Source organism: Heloderma suspectum, chromosome 2 (assembly GCF_057233095.1).
Source record: "Heloderma suspectum isolate Gila_16-S chromosome 2, 16-S_ref, whole genome shotgun sequence".
NCBI lineage: Eukaryota > Metazoa > Chordata > Lepidosauria > Squamata > Helodermatidae > Heloderma > Heloderma suspectum.
Genome location: NC_139459.1, coordinates 163556116 through 163568437, shown reverse-complemented (window position 1 = coordinate 163568437; position 12322 = coordinate 163556116). Strand labels below are relative to the sequence as shown.

At 49.9% G+C, this 12322-nt stretch overlaps 1 protein-coding gene across 4 annotated transcripts in view; it reads left to right on the top strand.

The window, feature by feature from the left end:
• KANK2 (KN motif and ankyrin repeat domains 2) overlaps nt 1–12322 on the top strand; it is a 99096-nt gene that overhangs the window by 76708 nt on the left and 10066 nt on the right. For 3 of the 4 annotated variants that reach the window (XM_084835636.1, XM_084835635.1, XM_084835634.1), the window contains exons 2-6: nt 5598–5702; nt 7116–8681; nt 11158–11280; nt 11373–11475; nt 11977–12207. In XM_084835636.1, coding sequence (XP_084691762.1) covers nt 5666–5702; nt 7116–8681; nt 11158–11280; nt 11373–11475; nt 11977–12207 — 2060 coding nt within the window. In that variant the 5' untranslated portion in view covers nt 5598–5665. The remainder of the gene's footprint in view (nt 1–5597; nt 5703–7115; nt 8682–11157; nt 11281–11372; nt 11476–11976; nt 12208–12322) is intronic. The other variant, XM_084835638.1, reaches the window with a different exon arrangement.

Here is a 12322-nt window from a genome sequence, read left to right as displayed (position 1 = left end):
AAAAGTGTACAAAAATGCATATTTTAGGAGATATACCCATGAAAATGCCTATGAATTTCCATTCAGAAGTTTTTTTAAGCCACAGACCGATGAGGAAATGGGATGGAGTGAACGAACAATTGAAACAATGAGAAACTAACATTTGCAGATTTGTCCATCCCTATTCCTCCTCAGCAACTGGTATTCAGTGGCATACTACCTTTGAAGATGGAGGATCCATATAGTCATTGTGGCTAATAGTCACTCTTAACCCTAGTGGCCACTGAATTTGTTTAATAAAATGTAAAGTGGTTACTCTTTCGCTCTTTAAAGCAGCAAAGTCTTGCCCATTCGTGTGCCCAGGTGAAGTGCAAAGAATCAGGAAATGGAATGAAAACTCTTGGTTTTTTTATGGGGATTATTAGTCGCTGAATTTGGGCCCAACCTCATGTAGAAAAAATGGCTCCCAAGGCCTTGGAGCTGTGGAAGGGGGAAGAAAGCCACTTTCCTCTAGATGATTAAGGAGAGGATGGTGAGTAGTCTGTAGATTGCTTTGCGCTCGCCATATTTGGGGTCAAGAAGAAAACTGTCATAGAATCATAGAATAGTAGGGCTGGAAGGGGCCTACAAGGCCATCGAGTCCAACCCCATGCTCAATGCAGGAATCCAAGTCAGAGCATCCCTGACAAATGGCTGTCCAGCCTCGTCTTGAAGGCCTCCAGTGTGGGAGAGCCCACCACCTCCCCAGGTAATTGGTTCCATTGTCGTATTGCTCTTACAGTCAGGAAATTTTTCCTGATGTTCAGCCGGAATCTGGCTTCCTGTAACTTGAGCCCATTATTCCATGTCCTGCACTCTGGGATGATCAAGAAGAGATCCTGGCCTTCTTCTCTGTGACAACCTTTCAAGTACTTGAAGAGTGCTATCATATCTCCCCTCAGTCTTCTCTTCTCAAGGCTAAACATGCCCAGTTCTTTCAGTCTCTCTTCATAGGGCTTTGTTTCCAGTCCCCTGATCATCTTTGTTGCCCTTCTCTGAACCCTCTCCAGTTTGTCTGCATCCTTCTTAAAGTGTGGTGCCCAGAACTGGACACAGTACTCCAGATGAGGCCTAACCAGTGCTGAGTAGAGGGGAACTAGTACTTCCCGGGATTTGGAAGCTATGCTTCTATGAATGCAGCCCAAAATAGCATTTGCCTTTTTTGCAGCCACATCACATTGTTGGCTCATATTCAGCTTGTGATCGACAACAATTCCAAGATCCTTCTCGCTTGTAGTGTGGTTGAGCCACGTATCCCCCATCTTGTAACTGTGCATTTGGTTTCTTTTTCCTAGGTGCAGAACTTGGCATTTATCCCTATTAAATGTCATTCTGTTGTTTTCTGCCCAGCGCTCCAGTCTATCCAGATCACTTTGAATTTTGTTTCTGTCTTCCAAAGTATTAGCTATCCCTCCCAATTTTGTGTCATCTGCAAATTTGATCAGCATTCCCTGCACCTCCTCCTCCAAGTCATTCATAAAAATGTTGAAGAGCACTAGGCCCAGGACTGAGCCCTGCGGTACCCCACTTCTCACCTCTCCCCAGTTTGAGAAGGTCCCATTGAGAAGCACTCTTTGAGTCCAATTCTGTAGCCAACTGTAGATCCACCGGATCCACTGATGGTGGGCTTTGTTTGCTACCCTCTGTATCCACGTGGCTTGGCTGCTTTGCCTGAGCAACCTGTTCCTTTCTCATAATTATCATGCACACTGACTGAGATTCAGTACATAAAGGTGAGGAGTGGGTGAAGCTCAGGGACTTTAGGAGCAGCCCCTCGAGGCGGGCACTCAGTCAGGAACCAGCTTCATTCCCCCCTCACCTTCTCCAGTCAGGGACAGGCAAGGGGGAGCGAAGCTGATTGATCCACAGCCTCTAGGCACACTCCTAGTCGGGCGCTGCTCTCCCACCTCTGAGGAGACAGAGCTTTGGGGAGAGGGAGGGGCCTTGACTGAGGCCTTTGCGAGCTGAATGGGAAGGCCCATTGGCCTGGTTTTGGTCCACAGGCTGGAGGTTTCCCATCTCTGTCATAAAGCATGCTGACACCTGCTGTTCTGGAAAAAGGCCCCAAACCAAAACAAATCTTAAAGATGTGTATGTGTGCAACTGGCAATTGTTGTTGTTACAGAATTTTTTTTAAGGCTTTGAGCTGGGACTGGTACCAGTGACCTTGAACAGGAGCACAAAATGGGCTTGCTGGATTAGTTGCCTGCCTGCCCCTAGACTAGCACCAGTCACCATGGAGGCAGGTGTCTGAGCCGAGGCATGGTGTGCAAGCGAGCAGTGGGTGGTTGCTGTCTATTTTGAATTCCACACTTTTCTTCTTCATGCTGGAAGATTGCACAGGGGAAGACTGAAGGGGAAATGCTCTCTCTGGCAACTGAGTAAGGAAATGGGGATTGGGGTGGAAGGGTTGAAGCAGAGCTGGTGCAGACTGAGGGGGCTGGAAGGAGGTTTTTCTTTCAGGGAGAACAGAGGGGGCAATTAATTGCAGGGAATGAATATTTGGAGGGGATGGACTTTGGGAGGAACTGGAAGGGAGGGAAACTAATGGAAGGGAAATGGATTGAGGAGGTATCTGAGCTGTACGGATTCTTTTGGGAGCGCACAATGTAATAGACTTTCCCTGTGGTTTGGCCCTAGCAGCATCTGGTATTCAGAACATGACAGTTCTGTTTAGCTAACATGGCTAAAAGCTGTTGATAGACCTTTCCTCCGTTAAATTGTGTCATCCTTTTAAAAAGCAATCGAAGGCAGTCACCATACCTTGTTAAGTCAGCCTTCCCCAACCTGGTGCTCTACAGCTGTGTCGAGCTACAACTCCCAGCATCCCTGACCATGATTGCTGGGGATGATGGGAATTGTAATCTGACATATTGCCAGGTTGGGGAAGGCAAATTGAAATTAGTTCTGAAGCTCCCCAGGGTTTAGCCTCAAAAGCAGCCTGTGCCAGGACAGCCCTAAAGAATGCAAAGTAGGTTACTATGAAGAGATTTTAAGCATGTACAGAGTACATTTCCTTTCCATACGAGGGGTTAGGGTTTCTGGGCCCAGAGAGTGTGACGTGCAAGGCAGGCTTGAGGCCCAGCACCTCCCTCCTTTCTTAGAGATTCACCACTGGCCAGATGCCTGCAGTTGGAGTCACGGCGCCTCCCGCTCCAGGCCTCAACTCTTCATACTCATTTTGCGGCACTCCTCTTTGACACAGGAATTCTGGCTGGAAAGGCTCCTGCATTGTTGCTCTCTGCCAGGCCTTGGCTGGAGTTTCTGAGGGAGTGGGGTGGCGGGAAGAGGCCAAGGCAGCAGGACTGTCTGGTGTGTTGAGGCTTTGGCAGGAGAAGAAGCTGGAGAAAGCACAAGACTATCTGCTGACCGAGCGCTGAGGCTGGGCTGGGGGATTTTGGAAATGGGACGGAGGGGAGAGAGCACAGGAAGTGTCCTCTCCCCACCGCCTTCCCTGTAGCTGTGCTTTGCAGCCAGAGAATGTGAGATCAGAAATGAGAAAATGGATAAGGAGACGAGGAATTTTCATGGCTTCGGAATGGTTTTCCCACAAATGTAAGAAGACTAGAAAGATGCAGACCAAGATTTGGCTGGTCAGTGGAAAACAATTAACTACCATTCAGCCGTCGTCCTGCTCCTCTTGTCCAATTCCTTGGGCTCCTTGCGCTGTTGTGATTCTCACAGCCCTCTGTTTTCACACCTCTACAGCTCTCATGCGTCTCTGCCCTCCTTCCCATCAATATGTAGTATTTGCCCACTTTATAAATATGTATGTATGTATGTTGGATTTTTTTCCTATGTTTTCAAAGTGTTTCACATACATTATCTTGGAAATCCTAAATGTGACATTTTAATGGCGGCCCTGTAATACACTAGGCAGAGTGAGGTAGTTGGATGCTGCTGTGAGGGTGGGGTGGGGGCAGCCAATCCCCTCTGTTAGAGGACAAAGCTATGCGTGTCCCGTGTCTTGTCCTGTGCCTCCTAAGCTAGCCTGCTTCCCCTCAGGTGTGGTGGTGGACACTGTCCCATCCTCAGTGTTGAAATAAGATGTGATTGCCCATCTACTTTGCTTCTGTATGTGAAATGGGAGGGCATTATCTTGTCCTTCACCTCAGGCAGTAAAATGGCTTGCCTAATGCTCCGCAATCCATGGCTGATGGTCAAGCTACATCTGACACTAAACATGCCTTTGAATCCTGTGATTGGGGTTTTCCTTTGCTTTCTTTAATCAGTACCAACAACTGTGGGAGCCTCTAATCCAGATCCAGACTGTGCTGTGTGGGAGAAGGGTTTACCCCCTCCTCCCTGTGCTGTTTTCCCGCTGAAAATCCCACCCACCCCTCAGCTGCCAGTTGCCCCTAAAGTTGCTTATAGAAGCGAATAACAATCTTGGTACAGTATCTGTTTGGAAGAGAAGTTGGGTGAGGCCCCTGACCTGAACATGTGGCCTTCTGTGTGGATATCACCATCCTTTACATCTTCTTCCATAAATATATGGAGAGTTCTTAAAAAAAAACTTTTTGCCAGGTGGCATCTAATACCTATCCCCGTAGTAACCTATGGCTGCAAGAGCTGGACCATAGGGAAGGCTGAGCGAAGGAAGATAGATGCTTTTGAACTGTGGTGCTGGAGGAAAATTCTCAGAGTGCCTTGGACTGCAAGAAGATTAAACCAGTCCATACTCCAGGAAATCAAGCCAGACTGCTCACTTGAGGGAATGATATTACAGGCAAAACTGAAGTACTTTGGCCACATAATGAGAAGACAGGATACCCTGGAGAAGATGCTGATGCTAGGGAAAGTGGAAGGCAAAAGGAAGAGGGGCCGACCAAGGGCAAGATGGATGGATGATATTCTGGAGGTGACGGACTCGACCTTGGGGGAGCTGGGGGTGGCGACGGCCGATAGGAAACTCTGGCGTGGGCTGGTCCATGAAGTCACGAAGAGTCGGAAGCGACTGACCGAATAAACAAAATCTAATACCTAAGAGGCAATGAGCTGGTTCACACAACACAACAGCCTATTGTGGGTTATTTAACCCCCAATGAGGCATGCTGCATGCCAGCTGCTATTTTGAATATCAGTCGGTGGGGGGGGTTTCCATGTGATAATATGTTTTACAAAATATTAATTTCTGCAGCTCCAAGACAACAACTGGTATATACTGCTCTTTATTTCACTTCTGTTTAATCCACACTGCAGCATTAGCATCTTTACAACACGATTTTCTTCTGTTCTTTCCGACTGTATTCCCATTTATTGGTGTTGTGTTTTGCTGTTGGTTTTGGGCCCTGACCTGTGCATCAGAGATCAGTTGTTTCATTGTAAGGTCTGTTTTAAGCACAAAATGGGCACTGATTAAATGTTTGGTACTGAAAAATGTTTGGCACAAAAAGTGCTATAGGAACTGATTAACTGGGCCACGTGGCAACTGCCTAGCTTCTGTAATACTGTCAAAACTTGCTCAGTAGCCATTCCCAAGAACATTTGATGCAGCAAGCAGACTGGCGGCCCCTTGTCCTGGACCGGCTGTCTTAAGCACGTGTAGATTTGACCAACATCTGTGCTTCTCTTTGCAGGCTGTGTGGGTTCTCTCTGGGTTCTGAGAAGGCTTCTCTGCCCATTGAACTTGAACCAGGATTAAAGAATGGCTCAGGTTCTGCACATGGAGACTGCTTTCCCAGGTGGGTGTGTGAACACTGCTTTTGGACAGATAAGAACACACTGGGGCACCAGAGGTGCTTCCAGACAGAGGGCTCCTAGCACTAACCACTCGAAGGCATTGTGCAGCAAGTCTGTCGTTTGTTCTTTAACAGATTTTCCATGGTAAGAAAAAAGACTGTAGAAATGGTGGAGAAATACAGGAGGGTTATGAGTGGAAGATGATGATGTCTGGACCCCCCCCCCCATAAAATTCTGTGGATCAGGCTGGGCAATGGCACCATAAATGTCTCATCTTGACGCACCCTAGGCATGCTGGTTGTGCTAGAAGCCAGCCCTCCAGTGCTGGCACCAGCTCCGCTGTCTTGGGTCATGCTGCCACACATCAGCCTTAGACAGTTCTTGAGGCTCATTTCTTGGATTTGGTAGGGAGATGGAATGCGATTCAGACTTTGATAAGAAGCAGGATGAGGCAGGATGAGACTCCTGGACTAGATTCCAGGGGCATTGTATAAATATCACTTTTTTGCCTGATGCTTGTAAAACCCAGGTGAGATTTAGGGCATCTCTACACCAGCCTAAAATCCTGCTGGATTTCTGCTTCCATTTTAAATGTAGGATCACAATGACTCCCTTTTTCACGTGCTTCCTTTCCCCCCACCCCCTTCCTCCCTCCTTCTCCCCATATCTGAGTCTTCCATTATCTTTCATTGATCTTGCTCCTCTTCTTGCCGCTTTTCCTCTTTTCACGGAGGGAACTCAAGTGGAACACAATGGGGTAATTTGATAGCTCATTATCTGCGATCTATTTAAAAATGGAACAAAGCGCATTTAGTGCAGGAGACGCCTCGGAGGTTCACGGCGTCATATAAAGAGCCTGCAAACTTCCGTGAAGGAGCAATCTCAATTGCAGAATAAAAGCTCCATATGAGGAAAGCCTTAGTGATGTAGCACAGTGTCTACAAAATGTAGGAAAAGTTGCCTTGCTGCATCAGACCAAGATCTGCCTACATGCTCCCTCTAACAGTTGTCAGCCAGATGCCCAAGTTCAGGAACTCATTGGGGAAAATACAGGGGTGCAGTCTTCATAATCTCCCCAGTTGCTGGCTGTAGGAGTTCTGCTTCACTCAGTTGAATTAGTCCCCCGTGCTACTGGGAAAGCTGCTGTGATGTCATGGAATGAACATAAACTCTGATTGCTTCAAAGTTAAAATTGTCCACACAAAGGACTGGGGACAAATGGGACTGGTCCTGTGAATACATCCACACAGTTTGAGATCTTGGGTTGCCATGTTCTGGAAAACATGATAATTAAGCTGGGATATGATGACTCCAGTCTTGCTGTGTGTTCGAGATGGACACTCCATTCATAAGAGCATTCAACCAGACAAACAAGGAATGTTTTAAGCTGATCTCTTTTCCTCTGTGCTCCACAGGGAAGACCAATCCCACCTCTGCTACAGCCTTCCATGGGAAGGAGCAAGACTTGCCCTATTCAGTGGAGACCCCCTATGGCTACCGCCTGGACCTGGACTTTCTCAAGTATGTGGACGACATTGAGAAGGGCCACACCATTAAGCGCATTCCAGTCCACCGCCGACCACGCTACAGCTCATTACCACGGGGCTATGGCTACACTGGCTCATGGTGGACCTCCACTGAATCCCTTTGCTCCAATGCCAGCATGGACAGTCGCCATTCCTCCTATTCTTATTGTGGACGCAGCTTCTACCCACAGTACAGCAACACCACGCCTAGCAACTTCAATGCCCGCGTGGAGAAGACGTTGCTGGATGCCAGAAAAAAGCTAGAAGATCAGGCAGACTCGGGAGATGGGGAAAGGCCCAGGGCAACGGGCCTCGGAAGCCTCCATAGCAGCGTATCTGGCTCGACCAGCTCCTTGGTGGGAAGCCAGTGCCTCTCCCGTCAGACATCTTACAATGGCTCACAGCAAGGCGCTCCCGGACAGTTCACGCCAGTTGGTTCTGGGTTGTCCACCCCAGTCTCACCAACCCCAGGGCACCTCCAGCATGTCCGGGAGCAGATGGCTGTGGCCTTGAAGAAGTTGCGCCAATTGGAAGAGCAGGTCAAGATGATCCCAGTGCTTCAGGTGAAGATCTCGGTGTTGCAGGAGGAGAAGCGGCAGCTTAGTGTCCAGCTCAAAAGCCAGAAGTTCTTGGGGCATCCGGGGGGGTTTGGCAAGGGAAAATCCAGGGGGGAGCTCTACATAGACATCCCTGAGGAGGGGGCAGGTGGAAATGCAGAGGAAAGCAGCACGAGGCTTGACACAGGGGGTAGGCCGGACAAGAAGCAAGTGAGATCAGTGGGTGTGGGTATGTCAGGTGAAGATGGAGAGTTGAGTGGGGAGGTGGGGAGGTGTGATGTAGGGGTGGCAGTTAGGGAGGAGGAGTTGGGGTTGCCTTCCCCAGAGGAGGAGCGGCAACACCAAGCTATTCAGGCCTTGTCCACCAAGATTGCTGTACTAGAGACGCAGCTGAAAAGGGCACTCCAAGAACTCCAGGCTGCCCACCAGAAACTGGAGGGTCAGGGCAGGGAGCAGGAGGACAAAGGAACGTCCGCAGCAGATGGTGGCCTGACAGAATGGGGAGTGGGGGAAGAAGGTTCAGAGCAGTGGGGTAACGGGGGCCCCCATGGGCACCCAGATGCCCCTATCCGGGTAGATACAGTGAAGGTTGTCCAAGTAGAAAGGGAACCAGAGATCGCAGCCAGCATGGCCACAGGGGTGGATCACAGGCCACAGAGGGCCCAAACCCTGGAGAACAAGGAGCCCTATGCCAGCCTCAGAGCTTTGGCAAGCAAAGATTCAGGATCCGAGGAAGCAAAGATGCCGCTGTACACCACATATCACAGCAATGAGGTGGTGGAGACCACGTTCCCGGTCCATGCTGGCCCGGTGACCACAGCGACCACCTTCCACTCTGTGAAAAAGATTAGCATCGTTGGCACTGAGGAGGATGGGAATGGAAAGCAAGAAACCACTGGTAAGAGCGCGGGCAGTGCGTGTGTGTGTACATCTGTGTTCAGTTTGTTTTGAAGGGAGGAGGAGAACATACCCACCCTGTAATAGGAGAGTATTTGGCACATCTCCTTACAAATCCAGCCAGTCCTCAAACTAGGATGGCCCTCTATTTAGAGTGGGGTTGAGGACCTTTTTCAGCTCAAGGGCCAAATTCAATCTGGGAAAAGACCTGGGGGCTGCATTCCACCTGTGGGCGAGGCCAAAATCAAAGTGGGTCAGGGCAAATGTTATTACCAGCTTTAAGCCTAATCAAGTAAGCAGGACAAGGCTTCTGCATGTCTCGTCAGAAGTAACCAAACTGAATCACTCATCAGCACTTCCAAATAGCATCCTGAATACCAAGCCTCTATATGTCTCCTCACAATTAAGCAGAGCAAGACTCTGCAGGAGAAGCCTCAGAAGTAATCAGAACAGAATCACTCAGCAGCTTCCTCCCTAGCCCTCACCCTCTCTCACCTGCAGGGAACACCTCTTTATCACGAGCTGATCAGAGATAAGTGCTTTCCCCTGCTTGACAGTGACAAGGCCTCCGTTGTTCATTGTGTAGCATGGAAAAGCTCTCATCTCTGATCATCTACTGACTACAGACACGAGCTGTTCCCTGTTGGGAGAGGGGGCGGGGCCTGAGAAAAAGGCTGGTGGGCCAGATGGGGAGCTCCCACAGGCTGTATCCGGCCCATGGCCTGGAGGTTCCCCATGCCTGATTTAGAGTTTTCCTACCACTTCCCCATCTCAACGGGGTAGGGTAGGTAATAATGTTCAGGGTAGGTAATAATGCAGGAAAAATAAAGACAAAAAAAGACAATGAATAAGGAGCTTTCCAGTCAGTTTGTAGTGCATCAGATATGCAGTTGCATAAGATCCAACTCTTGTATTAAAAGACTTTTGTATATCTAAGATGCTGATTTTTACCAGCTGTTTATAGCAGGAGCAAAGGAAAGAGAAGCTCTTAAAATAGACTGTGAAGTTCCCAGGGTGAGATCAAAGGTTCTGGAACTAAAAGATTACTGGCAGCTCCAGTTCTGAGCCAGCTTTGCCACGAAGAATATGTGGGGAGGGGGAAAGAGCCCTCATGGGTCAAGAACCAGCCTGAGCTCCAAATCTCTGTGGAGCCCAACAGGAGGCAACATTCCTCGCAACGCTTCTCCTCTGGCTCTCACTTTCAACTGAGTGTATTATGAGCTTTGCATATAAAGACCATATCAGAAGCTCCAATATGGGCTGGAAGGGAACTCCTAGCCACCTTGGGATGAGCTGGCTAGAGCTCGGGGCCTGGACATGGACATGGGTGGTTATAGTGTAATACAGCCTTCTGCAACCTGGTGCCCTCCATTTGGTTTGGATTAAAAAATCCAATCAGCCCCAATCATGACCAATGGTCAGGGGTGATGGGAGTTGCAGTCCAGAACATCTGGAGGGCACTACTTTGGGGGAGGCTGGTTTAGGACCTCATGCACCATTGGTGCTATATAAAGGTTTAGAATCGGCCCCTCCAGATGTTGGGCTACAGCTCCCATCCCTCCTATTGGCCACGCTGGCTGGGGCTGCTGGGAGTTTGAAACCAACGACATCTGGAGGGGCGCAGGTTCTTCACCCCAGTTTAGAAGTGGGATTCTCCTATTTCTTTTCAGCTGCCATGGGAAGGAGGGTGGAGCAGAGAGGATAATCCAGCTGTATGAATTCTGGGGGTTTGGAAGGAGGAAATCTTGAAACTCTCGGATGCGCAGGGCTGATTCACACATTGCCATTGCACGTGTAGTTGCTGCTTCCATGTGGCTGGGTCCCTTGCTGCACTGGTGCCTCTGAATACAAGTCATGGAGCAAGTGGATGGCACATTGTCAAAAGGGCAATGCTGTGGGAAGTCAACAGGACATCTAGCTATTCTACCTGGTTGACAGACATTATTGGTGGCAGACTGGGGCTGCCAGGATGAGAGCATTGGAACTTGAGGTAGGAGGGGGACATTCTCAGAATCTTTTGTGAGCACCATCTCTTTGGGGCATAGAACATCTCCACACCCAGGCATGTACGCTCACAGTTCTTGCTGGCAAGTGTTCGCAAGGCAGGTTCACCTGTTCGGACGTTAGTGAATAAAATCTCTGAAATGGCGAATTACCTCTCCTTTTATTAATTGGCCTTTCATTAGTGTAATAGTATGCTGACTTTCCAGCTCCAGAGAGCTCTTTGTCTTCCTAGAGGGTTCAGAGCAACATAAAAGGTTGCATAGTATCCTCACACTACCTGAACCAGTTCCATAAGAGATCAGCAAACGTACTTTGTATTACTGTAATTGGGGAAGGCTGGGGGGGGGGGGAGCGCCATCTTCAAGGTAGAGCAAGAGGCCAGGCCGTGCTTTACACAGGAGCCACATGGCGAGTCAAGTCTCAGAGAAGCTGGAGAGGGCTGTGCTGATGCTGTTGCCCCTCTCCTCTTCCAGAGCCCCATGGGTCATTAGAGAAAGCTGAACACTCTGCTCCAGATGCCCTCCAGGCAGGGCAAAGGGCCCCCTGCCTGTCCCAGGATCCTAAACTAGATGCACCAAGTGAGGGGGAAGACCATGGTAAGAAGCGTGGGACGGAGAGAGGTGCTGTGGGATCCTGTGTGGAGCCACCCTCTGACTGAACACTGCCACCTCCCTCCATTTCCCCACAGCTTCGTTCACAGCAGGGATCCGGTCCATCATGAAGAAGAAGGAGGAACCTACAGAGATTCTGGCCAGCAAGAAAAGCCTCCAGTTTGTGGGCGTCAATGGCGGGTACAGTGAAGCCTCCATTCCTGAATGGCAATCGCGTGGGAGGCTTCCAGTCCGCTCCAGGGAGCGTGGCCCAAGGCTGCGTCCAGGCAGCAGTAGCAGCTTCCCATGCTCCTGGTTGCCTCGCTTAGCCTTACACCTGCAGTGCTGGAAAACAGTATCACCCCCTCCCCAAGCCTGTGGCTACATGGCTTTATGAGCTTTTGTACAGCAGGTCAGCCGTGATCCATCACTGGGATTGTGCCTCCCTCGCTGATACCACTCACCCTCCAGTCTGCCGTTTGTGCCAGCGAGGATCTCCCCAGTCCTTCTGTGGCATGCAGGGGTCCCCAAACCAGCACACCTGGCATCTGCAGGTGCCTCCACCCTGAAGTGGTTTAATAGCACAGAGCAAGGAGTGAGCCAGGATTCCCTAGTCTGCCCTCTGCTCTGGGAGTGGAGCCTAGCGCTGGCCTCCTGCGCCACGGCTGGCCCTTCTCATTCCCTGCCGTTGCCCCTTCCCAGGTATGAGTCCACCTCCTCTGAGGACTCCAGCACAGCTGAGAATGTCTCGGACAATGAGAGCACTGAGAGCGAATACCACGAGGCGAGTGAGGGGCTCCCTGCAGCACAGGCAGCGGGAGCTGAGCCTCCAAAGCCCTCTGGGACAGCTGCGTCTCACTCTGGAGTCCCCGCCGCGGGGGAGAAGATGCCAGCCGCAGAAGGCCCCAGCAAGGAACCCGCGGGCAAAACTGGGTAACCATCAGCTTGTCCATCGTCAGGACTATCAGGACTCAATGCTCCGACTAGTCCACATTCGCTTCCCTGGAGAAACCAAATATTATGCCAGAATAAATGATGCAGTGCATAC